The sequence below is a fragment of the Oryx dammah genome, unplaced genomic scaffold, assembly GCF_014754425.2.
Source record: "Oryx dammah isolate SB20612 unplaced genomic scaffold, SCBI_Odam_1.1 HiC_scaffold_28, whole genome shotgun sequence".
NCBI classification, from domain to species: domain Eukaryota; kingdom Metazoa; phylum Chordata; class Mammalia; order Artiodactyla; family Bovidae; genus Oryx; species Oryx dammah.
The window spans coordinates 49,721,222-49,740,083 of record NW_024070212.1 but is presented as its reverse complement, the minus strand read 5'-3'; the positions used below and the strand labels follow the sequence as shown (position 1 = coordinate 49,740,083).

At 37.7% G+C, this 18,862-nt stretch overlaps 1 protein-coding gene across 2 annotated transcripts in view; it reads left to right on the top strand.

The window, feature by feature from the left end:
- Positions 1-18,862, top strand: part of EPHX4 (epoxide hydrolase 4) — a 35,588-nt gene that overhangs the window by 2,291 nt on the left and 14,435 nt on the right. The window contains exons 2-5 of one of the 2 annotated variants that reach the window (XM_040232329.1): positions 50-135; positions 7,709-7,866; positions 9,507-9,635; positions 13,479-13,582. In XM_040232329.1, coding sequence (XP_040088263.1) covers positions 50-135; positions 7,709-7,866; positions 9,507-9,635; positions 13,479-13,582 — 477 coding nt within the window. Of the gene's footprint in view, positions 1-49; positions 136-7,708; positions 7,867-9,506; positions 9,636-13,478; positions 13,583-18,862 lie in introns of those variants that run through there. The other variant, XM_040232330.1, reaches the window with a different exon arrangement.

Genomic DNA, 18,862 nt, shown 5'->3' with positions numbered 1-18,862 from the left:
TCAACACAAAGCGTCACTGAAATCTTATGCACTCTATTTCCTACTGCAGGATTCGGGGTTAAGATTTCATTATGTTGCTGCTGGAGAAAGAGGCAAACCACTTATGCTGCTGCTTCATGGATTTCCAGAATTCTGGTAAACTTAACAATAACTTTTTCTTTTGCACTAAAGATTTGGCTTACCATAGTGTCATTTTCTTGTAGTGATTTTTAATAGACCCCATGCTATGATCAAGTGCTGGCCTAGAGTTGTTACTCCTAAGTGTTCCTCAATCACAAGAATGATATTCCTTCTGTTTTAAAGAAACATGCATATTGTTATCCTAAATTTATTTATTTTTGAGAATTAAAACAAGCATCATTTAGTGTTTCAAATTTTTGAAACAGTCAATTGCAAAACAGTTTTTAACTTTTTATTTTATATTGTAATATAGCCAGTTAACAATGATGTGATAGCTTCAGGTGGACAGCAAAGGGACTCAACTATACATACACATACATCCATTCTCCCCCAAACTCCTCTCCCATCCAGGCTGCCACATAACACTGAGCAGAGTTCCCTGCACTGTACAGTAGGACTTTGTTAGTTATCTATTTTAAATATAGCAGTGTGGCTCAATGTTGTGTGGCAGCCTGGATAGGAGGGGAACTTAGGGAAGAATGAATACACGTATATGTATGACTGAGTCCCTTCATTTTTCACCTGCTACTATCACAATATTGTTAAAGACTAAATTAGTATAGCAGTGTGTACATATCGATCCCAAACTCCCTGACTATCCCTTCTTCCTATTTTTCCCCCTTGGCAATCATAAACCAGTTTTTATAGTACCTACTGATGGACATGAGTTTGAGCAAGTTCCAGGAGATAGTGATGGACAGGGAAGCCTGGCATGCTGCAATCCATGGGGATGCAAAGAGTCGGACATGACTGACCAACTGAGCTGAACTGTGGACAAAATGCAACACTGGGTGGTAAAGGAGGTTCAAAAGAAACCAAAGAATTAGAATGCCTGTTACCTGGCAGCCTTTGGTAAGGCTTGGGTGAGGGGAAGGCAGGAGAAGAGGGCTCATGGAAACTGAAAAAGGACTCTTTCCTATGTACATAGTAACAGGATCAGATGAATTCAGGACAAATTAAGGATCAGAATATTTCATCTGGAGAAAAAACCTATAGCCAAAAATACACAGTAGCTAGTTACCTACAGGAAAATACTCGGTTCTCCTTTGAATCCCGCAGAACCAAGTAAGTACAGATGAAACAACACATGATGAAACTTTAAAAAAATGAATAGCTTTTAAAAGATGGTAGATATTAAGGTGGTAAAAAGAAAATCAGATTTTTGCTAGCTTAGGGTTATGATCTTGAAATGGAAAAATGGACCAAAAAATTATATTCTCTAAACTGACTTAAATGTAGAATGTGTGGTATGTTTTTAAAGTTCTAGGACAATGCCCTGTCCCCAAATTTCTCCTTTACTTTTGCTCTTAACACCTAGAATTCCACATTGCATATTCCTCACTTCCTTTAGAATTTTAAAGATTTTGTGTGATCCGAATTCCTAATTTAAAATGCATCTAGCTCTGAAAAAATATTTAGTTAATACTTTTAGAGTAAAAGGCCTTTATTATAAATACTTTGAGGTTGCTAGTGCACCAGGAAGTGTTAGGCATTGAAGAAGAGAATGGAGGAGGGCAAAACCCCATCTAGCCCATCATTTTTCTAGAGCAAAAAGTCTATGACATGCAAGCATGCTAAGTCGCTTCAGTCGTATCTGACTCTTTGCAACCTCATGGATGGTCGCCCGCCAGGCTCCTCTGTCCATGGGATTCTCTAGGCAGGAATACTGGAGTGGGTTGCCCTGCCCTCCTCCAGGGGATCTTCCCGACCCAGAGATAGAACCTTTGTCTCTTATATCTCCTGCATTGGCAGGTAGGTTCTTTACCAGTGGCACCACCTGGGAAGACCCTATGACATGACTGGCTTACAAATAAAATGTTAGTCTAAAATATTAATCAAATCTGCATAAAGTAGTGTGGGCAGTGAATTCTGGCTCAGCCGCTTAGTTGCTGAGACTTCTGTTTGTGTAAGTCATACCCTAAAGTGAGATCTCTATGTTGACATTTTGTCTTTCCTTCCAAATTACCACTGTTACTCGTTATGCAATCTAGTCAATTCCATTCAAGAGCTCCATTCAGGAAAAAGTCAGTTCAAATCAGAATTTAGGATAACGGTGTTTTGATTAAACCACTTCAATCTCTCTCTCTTAGACTTTCCTTTTTCTGTCCCCAAAAGCCCTTTCTCTTGCACTTTTCCCCTTTTATGCTTGCGTGCTCAGTCTCTCAGTCGTGTTCGACTCTTTGCAACCCTGTGGACTGTAGCCCACAAGGCTCCTCTGTCCATGGAGTTCTCCAGTCAAGAATACTGGAGTTTGTTGTCATTTCCTCCTCCAGGGCATCCTCCTAACCCGGAGATCAAATCCACATCTCTGGGGATTCCTACATGGGCAGGCAGATTCTTTACCCCTGAGCCACCTGGGAGGCCCTCCTTTTTTTTTTTTTTTTTTTAGAGCCAAAAAGCATTGGCATTTTGGACCAATTTCAATTTATATTGCCCATGTAAATATCCCTTTATTAATCAAGTTTTGCCTAAATGCACATGAGTTTATAATATTATAGGTCAAGCAGGTCAGATTATTTGATACAGTGAAAACAAAATAATCATAAACCGGCAATGTATGTAAAAATGCTTTTTAAACAGAAAATCATTATACAAATATAAGGTATTATTTGCATTTATCATCATTAACTAAGAACAGCTGTTGAGAATTGGTGAAATTTAATATATACTATTAGATGTTACACAGAAACAATAAAATTCTGGGTCTTCTTAAAATATGGAGGAAACATCAAACAATATACAGATTTAAATTAGTGCCAAATGAGGCTGTCAAAGATGATTTTCTCCCCCTCTATCTCCACCTCAATTTGCATTGCTTTTAAAAATATTCTGAGCTGATGCAAGCAGTTTCTGGCAATAACACCAGCTGTAAGGGACACACTCGTCATTACTCAAGTGCTGAGGCAAGTAAGGGCTCTTCATGCATACAGCTGAGCACGGAGCCTGATGACTGTGGCTTTTTCTCCATTGTAAAAGGGAAGAGTATATTCTGCATCTCAAAGAGGCTAGCCTGGTAAACTAGGAGCCCTCCTTGTGTTAAGAATAGCTAAGAAAGAAGTTGCTTTTTCTGAAGTGTCCTGTGCTTGAGCTTCCCAGGTGACTCGGTGGTAAAGAATCTGACTGCGGAGACTCAGGTTCAGTCTCTGGGTGGGGAAGGTCCCCTGGAGAGAGAAATGGAAACCCACTCCAGTATTCTTGCTTGGGAAATTCCATGGACAGAGGAGCCTGGTGGGCTATAGTCCATGGGTTAGCAAAGGCTCAGACACGACTGAGCGACTAAACAACAAAGCAACTGGGTGAGGGAGGAGGGGAACAGAGTGGATGAAAATAGCTAGTTTTGTTTATTTATAATATTTTCAAGAGTTACTGATTTTATGTTTCATTTTTGTATCAAGGGGGTTATTTTGTTTTATTCATGTGAATGACAAGCTCATCAGTCTATCACTGGGGTGATTTCTTTTTCAGTTTAGAGTTGTGTAAATCAAATATGCTTTATTTATGAACTCTAGGAAGATTACATTTAAAAATTATTTTGTAATTTATTAAGATAGCAGTTGCAGCCTTTAAATATTCCTAGAAATGTTTAAGATATTGTTTGGCTCCACTCACTGATAATAGAAATAGTTGGATTTATATGGAAGGCAATTTAAATAATTAATAGCATAATAACATATGCAGGTATTATGTTTACATTAAATGTAAGATGCTATAAGATTGTACACATTATTTTGAGTCAAATTTCTACCTTGACATTTCTACTTAAATGAATTCTAAACAAAGACACAGGTACTTAGGATATTAAAACAATGCACATTTTAGTAGAAATTGAATAGAAATTCTCCAAGAGGAATCTGGGAACTTTAGTTCAGAGTTGTCTCAAGGTTTGAACTGGGACAGAGTTTTACTAAACAACTGGTATTTCTAGCACTATCATAATTAAGTGCTTTCATTTTTCCATTGTTTCACTCAGTCAACAAATCTTTATTGAGCACCTCCACATCTGCCAGGCAATTCAAGGAGCTCACAGTCAAGTGGAAATGCCAGGCACCCACAGATTAGTATAAAGCACATGCCCAGTGCACTGAAGAGTGTACAGACAAATGGAAGAATATGGAAGGGGCCACCCAACCCACCTGTGAAGGAGGGAACCTGGGAAGTCTCTTAGAAGAGAAGATGCCCAGCAAGAGGAGTTCAGTGAGGGGTGAAGGACAGGGGTTGTGGGGAGCAGGGAAATGCTGAGGAGCCATGATGTTTCAGAAAAAGGAAATTATGTAAACAAAGTCATAAAAACAAGACCCATGTTTATTCACTGCAAGCAGATAAGTGCTGCAGGGGCAGCATAGCATGGGTTCTCAGGCCAGACCACCTGGGTTTGGATCCTGGCTCTGCTATTTGCTAACTCTGTGACTTTCAGCACATCCACAAACCTTGGTTTCTTCATCTGTAAAATGGGGATAATAATAGTACTTACTTTATACTACTATTTTGAAGATCAACATCACTATATGTGAAGCACTTAGAATTGTGTGCCTGGCCTGTAATAAAACAGATATAGATGTTAGCCCTTTTTTTATTATATAGCCATTGATAGAGGGTATAAGGTAGTCAAGCTGGAAGATTAGGAAGGTCAAATCTTAGAGGTTTTATCTGCCAAAATAAAGTGCTTGGGCTTCATGTTGTGAGTAACTGAGAGTCAAGAAAGAGTTTGTGTTTTTATTACGTCACTCTGGTTTTATAGAAGATAGAGCCAAGGGGAATGAAACAGACACAATTAGACCAATCGATGGCTGCTGCATAAATGGATGCCCGGATGAAGGTAATGATATCAGGGATGGATAGGAAAAGTGATTCAGTTCAGTTCAGTCACTCAGTCGTGTCCGACTCTTTGCGACCCCATGAATCACAGCACGCCAGGCCTCCCTGTCCATCACCGTCTCCTGGAGTTCACTCAAACTCGAGTCGGTGATGCCATCCAGCCATCTCATCCTCGGTCGTCCCCTTCTCCTCCTGCCCCCAATCCCTCCCAGCATCAGAGTCTTTTCCAGTGAGTCAACTCTTTGCATGAGGTGGCCAAAGTACTGAAGTTTCAGCTTCCAAAGAACACCCAAGTAGATATTAACATTTAAGAGGTTAAATTTACCGAACTTTATTGATTGGGTATGAAGGATTATAAAGAAGAAAGAATTAGGCTTCAGTTACAAAGACATTAAAAAAAATCAATTCAAAATATTAAGTAAGGCTATGAGAAAATAGGTGCACAAGTGGTTCAGTGGTAGACTTCTCGCCGGCCACATGGGGGGCCCAGGTTCTATTCCTGGCCCATGCAGCCACAGCATCCCGTTTAGGGCTTCCCTGGTGGCTCAGAGAGTGAAGAATCGGCTTGCGATGCAGGAGACTGGGAGTACAGACTCTTGGAGATGGTGAGGGACAGGGAAGCCTGGCGTGCCGCAGTCCGTAGGGTCACAAAGCATCAGGCAAGACTGGGCAACTGAACAACAACAACAACATAGAAAAATAAAATCACATGTGTTGACAGATGAGTATCTTTTAAGGAATCAAACTGCTTCTGTTGTTTATTACAACCCAGAGAGATTATCAAGATTGTTAAGAAAGACACTTTTGTTAAAGTTTTCAAATCCATGTTCATTGGCAATGCTTTTGCAGATTTTCACAAATCATAGATATCCTAGTAACAGACCAAAGACTCTATCCATTCATAAATCCTAATGTGTGTCTGACACCTTTCCTGATAATCTAGCTGTTGATGTAAAGTGGTCGATCTGTTTCTTCCTTCTCATTGTTTTGTGTTATTTTACATTGCAGTCTCCCTTCATTATTGGTTTATAATCTCAGATCACTCTGTTCTCTTTCCTATTATGCTCCAAAAATCTTTCCAGACAATGATCTACCATTTGTCTTTGTCAGATAATTTTATACTGTGTTCCCATGAACAGATGTGCATGCAGATGCTTTCAATGCATATTTTGAGTTCTATAACACAGTGAGTCACTTTGAAAAATCCAAGTCTCTTTTTCTGTTTGTTATCCATAATGTTTTTGCTTCTTAGAAGAAGGAACTCTCTTGGAGCTCTGTGTTTCAATTAATTCTGCAGTTTTATTATCAAGCATAGGGGGAACACCTGGTCTAGCAAGCTTCCAGGACCTGGCTGTCACTGTGGCCATTCTAATTGATCAGTGCCTGGGCCATTTTGGTTGTTAAATGTTTTTAACCACACACTTGCATGTCTTTTTAGTTCAGGATCTTCTCCTCCAAAGAATTTTGTTTTAGCAAGCAGAGGTTTATCTTTTTTCTTTTCTTTAAATTTCATTTATTTATTTTTGGCTGCACTGTGTCTTCATCACTACGCGTAGGCTTTCTTTAGTTGTTGTGAATGGGGGCTGCTCTCTGGTGTGGTGTTGGGGCCTCTCATTGTGGTGGCTTCTCTTATTGTGGAACACGGGCTTAGTTGTCCCTCAGCATGTGGGATCTCCCCAGACCAAGGACTGAACCTGTGTCTCCAGCACTGACAGGCAGATTCTTTTTTTTAATATAAATTTATTTTTTTTTAAATATAAATTTATTTATTTTAAGTTATTTTATTTACAATATTGTAAATTACTTTACAATATTGTAGTGGTTTTTTCATACATTGACATGAATCCACCATAGGTGTACATGTGTTCCCCATCCTGAACCCCCACCCGCCTCCCTCCCCATCCCATCCCTCTGGGTCATCCCAGTGCACCAGCCCCAAGGACCCTGTCTCATTTACCACTGGCTCTCCAGGGATGTCCCAGAGGTTTATCTTAGGTAGTTGTTTTATTGGAGAAGGCAGTGGCACCCCGCTCCAGTGTTCTTGCCTGGAGAATCCCAGGGCCGGGGGACCCTGGTGGGCTGTTGTCTGTGGGGTCGCACAGAGTCGGACACGACTGAAGCGACTTAGCAGCAGCAGTAGCAGTAGAAGCAACTTAGCAGCAGCAGCAGCAGTTGTTTTATTGGATTCTTCCAATTATCATCTTTTTAAAAATCATCAGACTTTTTCATCCATGAGTAACTGTTTTTATGAATGAAAACACTGAGTCCTATTTGACCTGTAGCAAGCTGAGTAAAATCCCCCTTCTAGGAAAATACACTTTCGTCTTGCAAGTTTTTTGAAAGAATCAAATGGTACAATCTACAGAAGCACTTATAGGCACAGACCAAGTGACAGTGGTAAGCATTATTTAAGCAAAGCTTAGAAAATTGACTTCTTAGGTACATTTCTTAAGGTTTTAGTATCTGGTATTTTGTAGTTTCAGTAAATCCTTGCCCTTTGTTACATTCCCACTGGAGCTGGTAAAAAAAAAAAGTCAATTTCAATAATGTGAGTGCTTTCTTTTCAAACAGGTTTTTTCTTTCCTGCCCACACATGGCTACATAACCTTTCTCAAAAATGAGAAGTTACTTACAGTTTTCCACTTAGACAATCTGTAATGGTATTCTTTATATTCGTTACCGTGGTATTTTTAACATATCTTATTTTCTGCAGGTATTCTTGGCGTCACCAACTAAGGGAATTTAAAAGTGAATATAGAGTTGTAGCACTGGATTTGAGAGGCTATGGAGAAACAGATGCTCCTCTTCATCGAGAGAATTATAAATTGGACTGTCTAATTACAGATATAAAGGATATTTTAGACTCTTTAGGTAGGTTTTAAACAAATAGTATTAATTATTTTTAATGGACTGACATTCAACAAATTGTGAATTGATAACCTCATTTCTTGGGAGGGTGCTTTCCATTTACCTGAGCTGTTATCTGGATCCTGTCATTTGGTATATACAATTCAAAATATCTATAGGAGGAATTTAAAATAATACATCCAGAATAACTATTCAGTTACCATCCAAAAGTGACTCTCAAAATTTGTTTTTAAAAGTTGACTTAATGTATACTATTTATTATTTTCAGAACTAATTATTAGAAATTTGATTCTTGTTCTCAGAAAGTTTATTTCTTCAGAACCCACACTTAAATATTCATTTAAACATATTGTTAGATGTAGAAACACTTGCATTATCTTTTATTGATCAGTTAGTGCCACAATAATATTGTGTAACAAACCACCCCAATCTCAGTGACATACAGTCAAAGGCATTCATTCCTATGCTGGATCTGCAGGTCAACCTTAGGCTGAACTCTTCTGGGTCTTAGCCTCAGGCCATAGGTCCAGCTAGGATTGACTTCTCAGAGTGAATTGGGTTGCAGCCCCAGCTAAAGAAGAGAAGCTACCTGAGGGAAGCTCTTCTTCTCACTGTGGTTGAAGTGGGAAGAGGATGAGCCCCATAGCAAAACATATTTCAAGTTTCTGGTCACTGCTCATTGGTCAAAGCAAGTCACATGACTGAGCCCCCAGATCAAGTTATACAGCCACCAAGAAACCAAAGCAAATCGCACTGCCAAATCTAATATGAAATGGATAGTAAAAAAACTTCCCTGGTGGTCCAGTGGTTAAGACTCCATGCTTCCACTGTAGGAAGCATGGGTTCTATCCCTGCTGGGGGAATGAAGATCCTGAATGCCTCAGGTCGAGAAAGGTGGGGGGGCTTGGTGGTAAAGTATACTACCTCTATGCATTGGGAAGAGGGGAAGAAGGAGTAAATATTTTTTAGCAATAATCTAATCCACTACATCCCTTTTGACTAAAACCCAGTGTGTTTATAGAGCCAGTATAGTGAGAAACTCATGAAATCAAAGACCCATTTCTACAAGAGTCTAATGAGAGCATAGATCCGGTCAATATTTTTAGAGGAAAAAAATGGATGCAGTCAGGGGGTGTCAATGCAGCACTGTAATTTAGTGTGATTACAGTAAAATCAGAGACACTGATTTCCAACAGCCATATATCATATTTTGTGGTAATTCAGTCCAACTTGGCCTAATTTTGTCATCATGCAATTTTCTAGTCAAATCAATAATGTAATCTTGCTTATGACCTAGGTAATTGTAGTCTTTACCATGGTTTTCCAAACTCAGGTTTATGTAACCAGAGCTGAACTATTTCAGATTTTTTCTTTAAGTATAAATTCCCAAGAGAAGTTCTGAATCTTTAGGTCTATAATGGACCTGGGCATCTAAATTTTTGAAAAAAAAAAAAACAAAAAACTACACTAGTAGATTCAGACATACAGGTTTTGGAAACACCAAACTCAATATCTGCAGAAAGTACATAATTATGGTAGGAGAGTAGAAAGGTTAGTTTTAGAAACATATCTAGTACATATGCGGTAATGATGCACCCACCTGTTTCTTTTCAACGATGTCAACATTCATTTCTCAACTACAGGGTATAGCAAATGTGTTCTTATTGGCCATGACTGGGGAGGCATGATTGCTTGGCTGATTGCCATCTGTTATCCAGAAATGGTGATGAAGCTTATTGTTATTAACTTCCCTCATCCAAATGTATTTACAGGTGAGTTTAAATTTCCATTAAGACATCTTTGATAGTATGACAACTCACTGTTGTCACTGACACTTTGGATTAAAAACAGTAAAAGTCAATTAATGTAATATTTTTTAAATTAAGTGACTAAACTATGATATTAGCACACAATAATATCAGTTATCTTGGCTTTAAATGTTCCTGAAGAGTCAAAGGAAGTATAGCTTTATATTTGCTTGCATAATCTTATTTTTTTAGAAGACATTTTACTGCTAACTTGGGGAGAGTTAAAGGAAAATGCAGTAACATTACTTTGACAGTAAAGAATCCTGACAGCCTAGAAATAAATTTTCCTCTTGCTTTACTGCTTTGAATATCAAGAATGCCAGCATTCTTTAAAGCAGCAGTTCTCAAATTTTTGGTCTCCTTTATACTTTTAAAAATTATTGAAGACCCCACTGAGCATTTATTTATGAGTTATACCCATATGCATTGACTGTATTGGAAATTAAAAATGAGAAATTTCTAAATGTTTATGTATTCATTCATTAAAAATAATTAATCCAGTACATATTAACATGTATAACATTTTACTGAAAACTAACTACATCTTCCAAAACAAAATTTTAGTGAGAAGAGTGTCATTATTTTACATTATTGCAGACCTCTTTAATTTTTGGCTTAATAGAAGACAGCTGGATTCTCAGATCTGCTTCTACATTCAATCTGTTGCAAATGTTTGAATTGAAGTATATGAAGAAATCTGGCCTCACACAGATTTGTAATTGGAAAAGGGAGGAGTATTTTAATAACCTTTTCAAATAAGTGTGGATATTCTCCTTTAATACTACACCAAACTCAAAAATTGGTGATTTCTTAAAGGTTAGTAACAATGTGCAATCTGATGTCATATTAATGAACTTTTCATATTCTGTCACATTAAAATCCATTGGTCTCTCTAGCCCTTTGAATGGATTTTTTTTACTTATGCATGATTTTGCAGTCATCATGCATTGAAAGATATTGGTTCATTGAGTTATTCAGGTCTTCCATAAATTGACACATTTCATTATATGATATCAAAGAATCACTTTCATTAATATCACCCCAGTTTCATCAAAAAAGTCTTTATAGAAAAGCTGTCAAGCTCACAGTAGCAGACACAAGTTTCCAAAATTCTGATTTTCATTTGAAAGCTTGAACTTGGTAATTGACAACAAACACTGATTGTTTTCCCTCAAGTGACAGGCTTGCTTTGTTCATTTTCAGGAGACTATCTGCTCAATACCCAAGTCTGACTGATGATAGTTTGTTAGTCATTCTCTCAAGTAAAAGAGATATTTTATTAAAAAGGCAGCTAATTCAACTTAACAGCTGAAGAATTGCTTTTCCTCTAGATAATCGTTGATTTTGGTATTCAGCAGAACTGCGTTATATATATTTCCTAACTGCATCACAAGACACATACAAAAGGTAGAAATTTAATAAAATTAATAATTTTGGCTATTTCATCAAACACATTCATAAGTGAAACTGCCACTTCATTTTATGTATTTATTTATTTACAGCAAGTGTGTGGTGTGAGGAATACGATGTATTATAAACAGTGTGGTATTGTTTAGCGCCACAGCTTTGATTTGTGCTCAGGCAACAATGGCTCTATTTACTGTTGCCTTTGTACCATATGTGCAAATGTCAGAAAAATGAGAAAAACTAATAGTATTGTATTGAAATAGTTTGACCACCTGGATCTTTTGAAAGGGTCTTGAGAATCCCCACAGGTCCACATGGGATATGTTTCAGAACCTCTGCTATAAAGAGAACTCTTAAAAGAATGATTTAAAACAAACAAGCAAACAAAAACAAAACCACCACCACCTATGAAAATGGCTAGGCACAGTTTTATTTGGTTTTGACATGTTATGATTTTGTCCTCTTTAACCATTCTTGTCAAATTTTCTGAGGTTCAGTACTGTCACAATCCACAGTAGTCCCCCAAGAAAAAAAAATTCAGAACAACATTTTTTTTTTCTTCTTCAAAATTAGAGAAGGTGAAGGAGAAATAGAACATGACTACATAAATATTGTGTGAATATGTATAAAAGTTAAATTTTAGATACATATCCAATTATCCTGTCTTGGTTAAGGTAAATAGTGTGACTGCTTAGGAGTCAAATATCAATCTGAGGTTCATCATATTTCTCTCAGTTGCGTTAGGCAATAGAAGTTGCGCTACGTGGTTGTTCAGTTGATCAGGACCCCAGAGTAAATGTTATTTTGGTGGTACTGCTATACGGGAGCTTCCCAGGTGGCGCTAATAGTAAAGAACCACCTGCCAATGCAGCAAATATGAGAGATGTGGGTTCGATCCCTGGGTCGGGAAGATCCTCTGAAGGAGGGATGGCAGCCAACTCCAGTATTCTTGGAGAATCCCATGGACAGAGGAGCCTGGCAGGCTACAGTCTATTGGGTCGCAGAGTCAGACAGGATTGAAGCAACTCATGCACTGCTATTGTGCATACTGTAATTGATCATTTCGGTAAGAAAATACTTGAATATTTCTGGAACTATTAATAATAGATTCAACCCTGGTCGGGTCAATATGAGGTCTTCAAGTAATATGAATATATTTTCCCCTTAATGGTATTGATATCTCTTAATGCAGGGCTAAGTAAATCTTAATCTGAGAAATATAATTTTTAAAACTCCAACCATTTTGAGTACAGTTACAATATTAGAAATGAGGGGAAAATATCACCTCTATAGCGAGGAAAATTTAGTGCCCAATACACAAGGATGCACATTTAGTGTGTGTGTGTGTGTGTTAGTTGCTCAGTCGTGTCGCACTCTTTGCGACCCCGTGGACTGTATCCTACCAGGTTCTTCTGTCCGTGGAATTCTCCAGCCAAGAACACTGGAGTGGGTTGCCATTTCCTTCTCCAACATTTAATATGTATGATCACATTATTCCCTAGTTTTAAAACTTCAGTGTCTTCCCAAAGCACTTAAAATCATGATCATTCTGGCCTTGCCTAACTGGGCTGCTGCTTTTCTTTCTGCCTCATCTCATACCATCTCCTCTCCTCATTCACTACACACCAGCCACCCTGGCCTTCTTTCTGCTTCTTTAATGTGCCAAGCACAGGACTGCTTTCTGTTCCTTGACATTCTTCCCACATCCCCAGAGAAGCGTATTTCACCACCTTTACTAAATAATAGTTCCTCTTCCACATCACCGAACCATTGCTTTCAATCAGATTACCATGTTTAATTTTCTTTATGGTATTTTTGCTAACTAAAATGATCTTTTAAGTATTCATTACTTATTTATTATGTAAGTTCCTGGTAAATGGGAACCTCTTTTCTCTTGTTCACACTAAATCCCCTCACACATAGTAGATATTCAAAAATTCATTAAATGAAGGCATTTTGTAGATACATGAATGAATTTAAAGAAAATGCTTTAGTTTCTGTTAAGGCCAAATGAATAAGATATTTAAATCAGCCTGCCAGGAAAATCTTTTAAACAATAGACAATTATTTGCCCCATGTATCCTTAGGAAAAGTATTAAGTCACTGATAATAACTTTGGAGAAAAGACAGTGTTGCTTGAGTTTTCTTATTCCTTTTGAGTCCATACTTCACGAAGTGGAACTTTCTTTTTATTCAAAGTGCTATAAATATTTAAAATACCCAAAATATCCAAAATAAAATGTAAGAACATAGAAATTGTTCCCAAGAGAAATATATGGAAGCCTTATTTGTGAATACTTTTATGGGATCATCTCAAAGGTGAAATTGTCTTAAAAAGAAGTTACTTCAGTAGTAATTCATATCACTTGGATAAGGTCTAACATGGCATTTTAATTTCAGAATATATTTTACGACACCCGGCCCAGCTGTTCAAATCCAGCTATTATTACTTCTTCCAGATACCATGGTTCCCAGAATTTATGTTCTCCATAAATGATTTCAAAGTAAGTCAAATATGGTGATGGATATTAACCAGACTTATTGTCTATGATCTTATTGTTTATTATTTTGAAGTATATACAAATATTGAATCATTATGTTGTACACTTGAAACTAACATAATATGATATGTTAATTATACCTCAATTAAAGTAAGAAAAGACTGGTGCCCAAGAGGATAACAAATTAGGAAGTTAAGAATAAAACAAAGATAGACTAAAGCACTGAAAACAAACAAAAAACCCAACAAAACCGGTCCTCCTTATGTTGTTCTGATTTTAAATAATCATTTATTGTATATCTGTTATGTGTTATGCACTATCTTAGGCATCTCCTCTGATGCAAAAAAAAAAGAAATAAGTCAAACAAATGTATTGTATTAATGAATATAATGTAATCATGTATTATTATTAATGAAAAACATTTTAAATTAAAATCCATCTTTAAGAAGAAAAACAGACAAATGCTAAAACTTGATAAATGTTTCTAAGGTTTCATTTATAGGCATGCACATTTATTTTTACAGTCTTTTATATGGTTGAATGCCTGGCTGTTAATTCAAATTTTTGTCAGAGCCTGTGCCCCTAAAGGCACATCTCTTCCTAGAGAACATTCCATGCAGAGATAAATGATATGAATGCCAGATGAGAGAGTGTGACAGTAGTAGAAGCAGAAGCCCTTGGGAGTAATGAAAACCCCAAGACAAAGTTAAACCTGCAGGTATTGGTGCACCATGTCCAGTAACACCAAGAGTCATGTGTAGTGTCTGTTTCTTCAGTTAATTGGTTGCTTATTTGTCCAACATGGTGTTAAGTGTTTAGGGAGGTTAAAAAAGACATAGTATTTTTTACCTGGAAATGATTCTGCATATACCGCTGACAATAAGGACTTTAAAAGAAAACATAACTCTTGCCATTTTCAAACCTAAGAAAATGAACGACTTCTTAATATCATTTCAGTTCAGTTCAGTTGCTCAGTCGTGCCCGACTCTTTGCGACCCCATGAATCGCAGCACGCCAGGCCTCCCTGTCCATCACCAACTCCCTGAGTTCACTCAGACTCACGTCCATCGAGTCAGTGATGCCATCCAGCCATCTCATCCTCTGTCATCCCGTTCTCCTCCTGCCCCCAATCCCTCCCAGCATCAGAGTCTTTTCCAATGAGTCAACTCTTCACATGAGGTGGCCAAAATACTGGAGTTTCAGCTTTAGCATCAGTCCTTCCAAAGAAATCCCAGGGCTGATCTCCTTCAGAATGGACTGGTTGGATCTCCTTGCAGTCCAAGGGACTCTCAAGAGTCTTCTGCAACACCACAGTTCAAAAGCATCAATTCTTCAGCGCTCAGCCTTCTTCACAGTCCAACTCTCGCATCCATACATGACCACTGGAAAAACCATAGCCTTGACTAGACAGACCTTTGTCGGCAAAGTAATGTCTCTGCTTTTGAATATACTATCTAGGTTGGTCATAACTTTTCTTCCAAGGAGTAAGCATCTTTTAATTTCATGGCTGCAGTCACCATCTGCAGTGATTTTGGAGCCCCAAAAAATAAAGTCTGACACTGTTTCCACTGTTTCCCCATCTATTTCCCATGAAGTGATGGGACCGGATGCCATGATCTTCGTTTTCTGAATGTTGAGCTTTAAGCCAACTTTTTCACTCTCCACTTTCACTTTCATCAAGAGGCTTTTTAGTTCCTCTTTACTTTCTGCCATAAGGGTGGTGTCATCTGCATATCTGAGGTTATTGATATTTCTCCCAGCAATCTTGATTCCAGCTTGTGTTTCTTCCAGTCCAGCATTTCGCATGATGTACTCTGCATATAAGTTAAATAAGCAGGGTGACAATATACAGCCTTGACGTACTCCTTTTCCTATTTGGAACCAGTCTGTTGTTCCATATCTAGTTCTAACTGCTGCTTCCTGACCTGCATACAGATTTCTCAAGAGGCAGGTCAGGTGGTTTGGTATTCCCATCTCTTTCAGAATTTTCCACGGTTTATTGTGATCCACACAGTCAAAGGCTTTGGCATAGTCAATAAAGCAGAAATAGATGTTTTTCTGGAACTCTCTTGCTTTTTCCGTGATCCAGCGGATGTTGGCAACTTGATCTCTGGTTCCTCTGCCTTCCCTAAAACCAGCTTGAACATCAGGAAGTTCACGGTTCATGTATTGCTGAAGTCTGGCGTGGAGAATTTTGAGCATTACTTTACTAGCATGTGAGATGAGTGTAACTGTGTGGTAGTTTGAGCATTCTTTGGCATTGCCTTTCTTTGGGATTGGAATGAAAACTGACCTTTTCCAGTCCTGTGGCCACTGCTGAGTTTTCCAAATGTGCTGGCATATTGAGTGCAGTACTTTCACAGCATCATCTCTCACGGTTTGAAACAGCTCAACTGGAATTCCATCACCTCCACTAGCTTTGTTCATAGCGATGCTTTCCAAGGCCCACTTGACTTCACATTCCAAGATGTCTGGCTCTAGATTAGTGATCACACCATCATGATTATCTGGGTCGTGAGGATCTTTTTTGTACAGTTTTTCCATGTATTCTTGCCACCTCTTCTTAATATCTTCTGCTTCTGTTAGGTCCATACCATTTCTGTCCTTTATCAAGCCCATCTTTCCATGAAATGTTCCCTTGGTATCTCTAATTTTCTTGAAGAGATCTCTAGTCTTTGCCATTCTGTTCTTTTCCTCTATTTCTTTGCATTGATCACTGAAGAAGGCTTTCTTATCTCTTCTTGCTATTCTCTGGAACTCTGCATTCTTAATAATTTAATGTCCTTCAAATTCTCTTAACTGTCTCAACTGTATTTATACACTTTATTTGAATCAGGAACCAAAAAAGGACTAAACATTGTATTTGGTTGTTAAGGCTTTTAAAATCATTTAACAGTTCTTTTCTTTTTACCACCACTTTTTTTTGTAATGAAGAAATTTGTTCATATGTCCTGAGGAATGGTTCATATTCTGGATTTGACTGACTCCTTCATCATGGTATTATTTAACTAGTTCTGCCAACCCTTGTCTTTCCTACTTCATAGGTGCTACTGCTCTAGAGGCTTGATGGTTTAATTTGACAAGAATTATTTTATAGGTAGTACTGTATATTTCCTAACGCATTATGTCAAAAAAGCACAAAATGTCTAGTTGTCCCAGTTTTAGTAATGCTAATACTAACCAGTGGGCTTACAAATTGTTGGGCTATCCAAATTGCCTAACAACATTTCACCAAATAATTCTAGCAGACCTTGATCATCACTGCCTAGGTTCATTTATAAAATAGTGATTTTCTAGTTCTATTATTCTTTCTGCTTTTATTTACTGGAATTCTTCTATAAAGAAGAGTTTTCCACATTCGTATTTGGTTATTCTGAAATATAGTTCCCACAAGAATGGCAGGATAAATGCTTCATAATTTCCCTTTATAAACAATGCCCAGAGTAATGAGTTGGTGCCCTCGAAGCCCCCAATGATGACCAATGCAGGTTTTTTCATATTATTATGAGTTCATGATTTTTGAAAATCTGTTTGCTATGGATGGGCATCACCAACTCGATGGACACAAGTTTGAGCAAGCTCCCAGAGTTGGTGATGGACAGGGAAGCCTGGCGTGCTGCAATCCCTGGGGTTGCAAAAAGTCAGACATGACTGAGTGACTGAACTAAACTGAACTGATATATCAACTGATCACAGTCTTTATTTTCTTTGATATCCAGATTGTTACAAGTCTGTGTCCCCATGACACAAGAGCCCTTTAGTCAGTAGTAGCTTGCTTCCTTAATGTCCTAAGTTCATTATTTATGTTCTGTTCCAGATCTGGAATCAGTCATTTACTGAAGGAGCTCTGGCTCCTATTAGCAGGATATAGTATTTAGAGACCATGATTTAGGTGATCATTGTTACTGAGTTTTCATTGCTTCTGGATCTTTCCATTGGACGTGATTTGGACATACATATTTTTTAGACAGAAAAAAAATTATGAGTTCTTATCCACATTTCCAAAGCAAATTTAAGACTACAGAATTTTTACATAACTTCTGTGATGTTATATGAAACATACATACGGTTTTAAGTTAAAAGTCTAATAAAACAATGTACATTCAGAGGAGTCTTACTTATCTCTGTTTCTCTATCTCCATCCTATGTCTTCTTTCTCCCACAGAAAACCATTTTGGCGAGTTTTGTTTCATCTTTTCATTTTTTTCTATCAAAAACATAAGCAAATGTGCATATATTTGTTTTCTCCTTTTTTCACAAAAGATAACATACTATTAATATAAACACTATTTTACACCCTTGCTTTGTTTTGCTGCTTAACGATATATCCTGCAAATTACTCCATCATCATCATACAGATTATCTCCATCTTTTCTTAGAGTTCTAAAAACCCTAATATGCCATTGTGTGGCTCTGCCATAGTTTATTCAACCACCACTACCCCACCCACTGATAAACATTTGTTTCCATTCTTTTTCTGTCACAAATAATGTTCCAACGAATCACCTCCTGCACATGTCATTTAATATTTTTGCAAGCATGTTTTGGGGTTGAGGGTCTAATTTTAAACAAGAATCCCAAAAAGCCAGTGGAAATCTGCTGCATGACTCAGGGAGCTCAAACCAGTGCTCTGTGACAAGCTAGAGGGGTGGGATGGGGTGGGAAGTGGGAGGGAGGTTCAAGAGGGAGCAGACATATGTATACCTATGGCTGATTCATGTTTTTATATGGCAGAAACCAACACAATATTGTAAAGCAATTATCCTCCAGTTAAAAATAAATTTTTTACAAAAGAATCCCAATAATTCTGATTCAGCTAGTTAAGAGAAACATTTTGAGGAATGCCGGTATAGAGATTTCAGGTTGTAGGGAGGACCCGTTTGTGAGTCATGATATAAGTTTTGCAATATAGTAAAATGACTTGCAGTTTGAATCTTAAATATAAAGTAACAGAACTGAAGATATCACTACATGCTGTAATAAATATAAGAATCATTTCTTTAAACTTTTGTTTTAGAAATATATATGTAGATCTATGAACTGGATTATGATGTAAAATGTGTTTGTTACTCTAGGTTGTGGTCAAAAAGAAGTTCAAACAGGGTGGGGTGGTGGTGGATTGGTTGTCAGGAAACAGACAAACAGTTGTTAGCTGGAACATTAGGGTAGGCTTTAGGATAGAGATAGTACTTAGCTCAGCAGAATGTGAATAGACACCAAGAAGACAGGATACTTTTCATAAAGGTGAAGCATGGGGAAAAAAAGGTGAAGTGTGCATGGGGG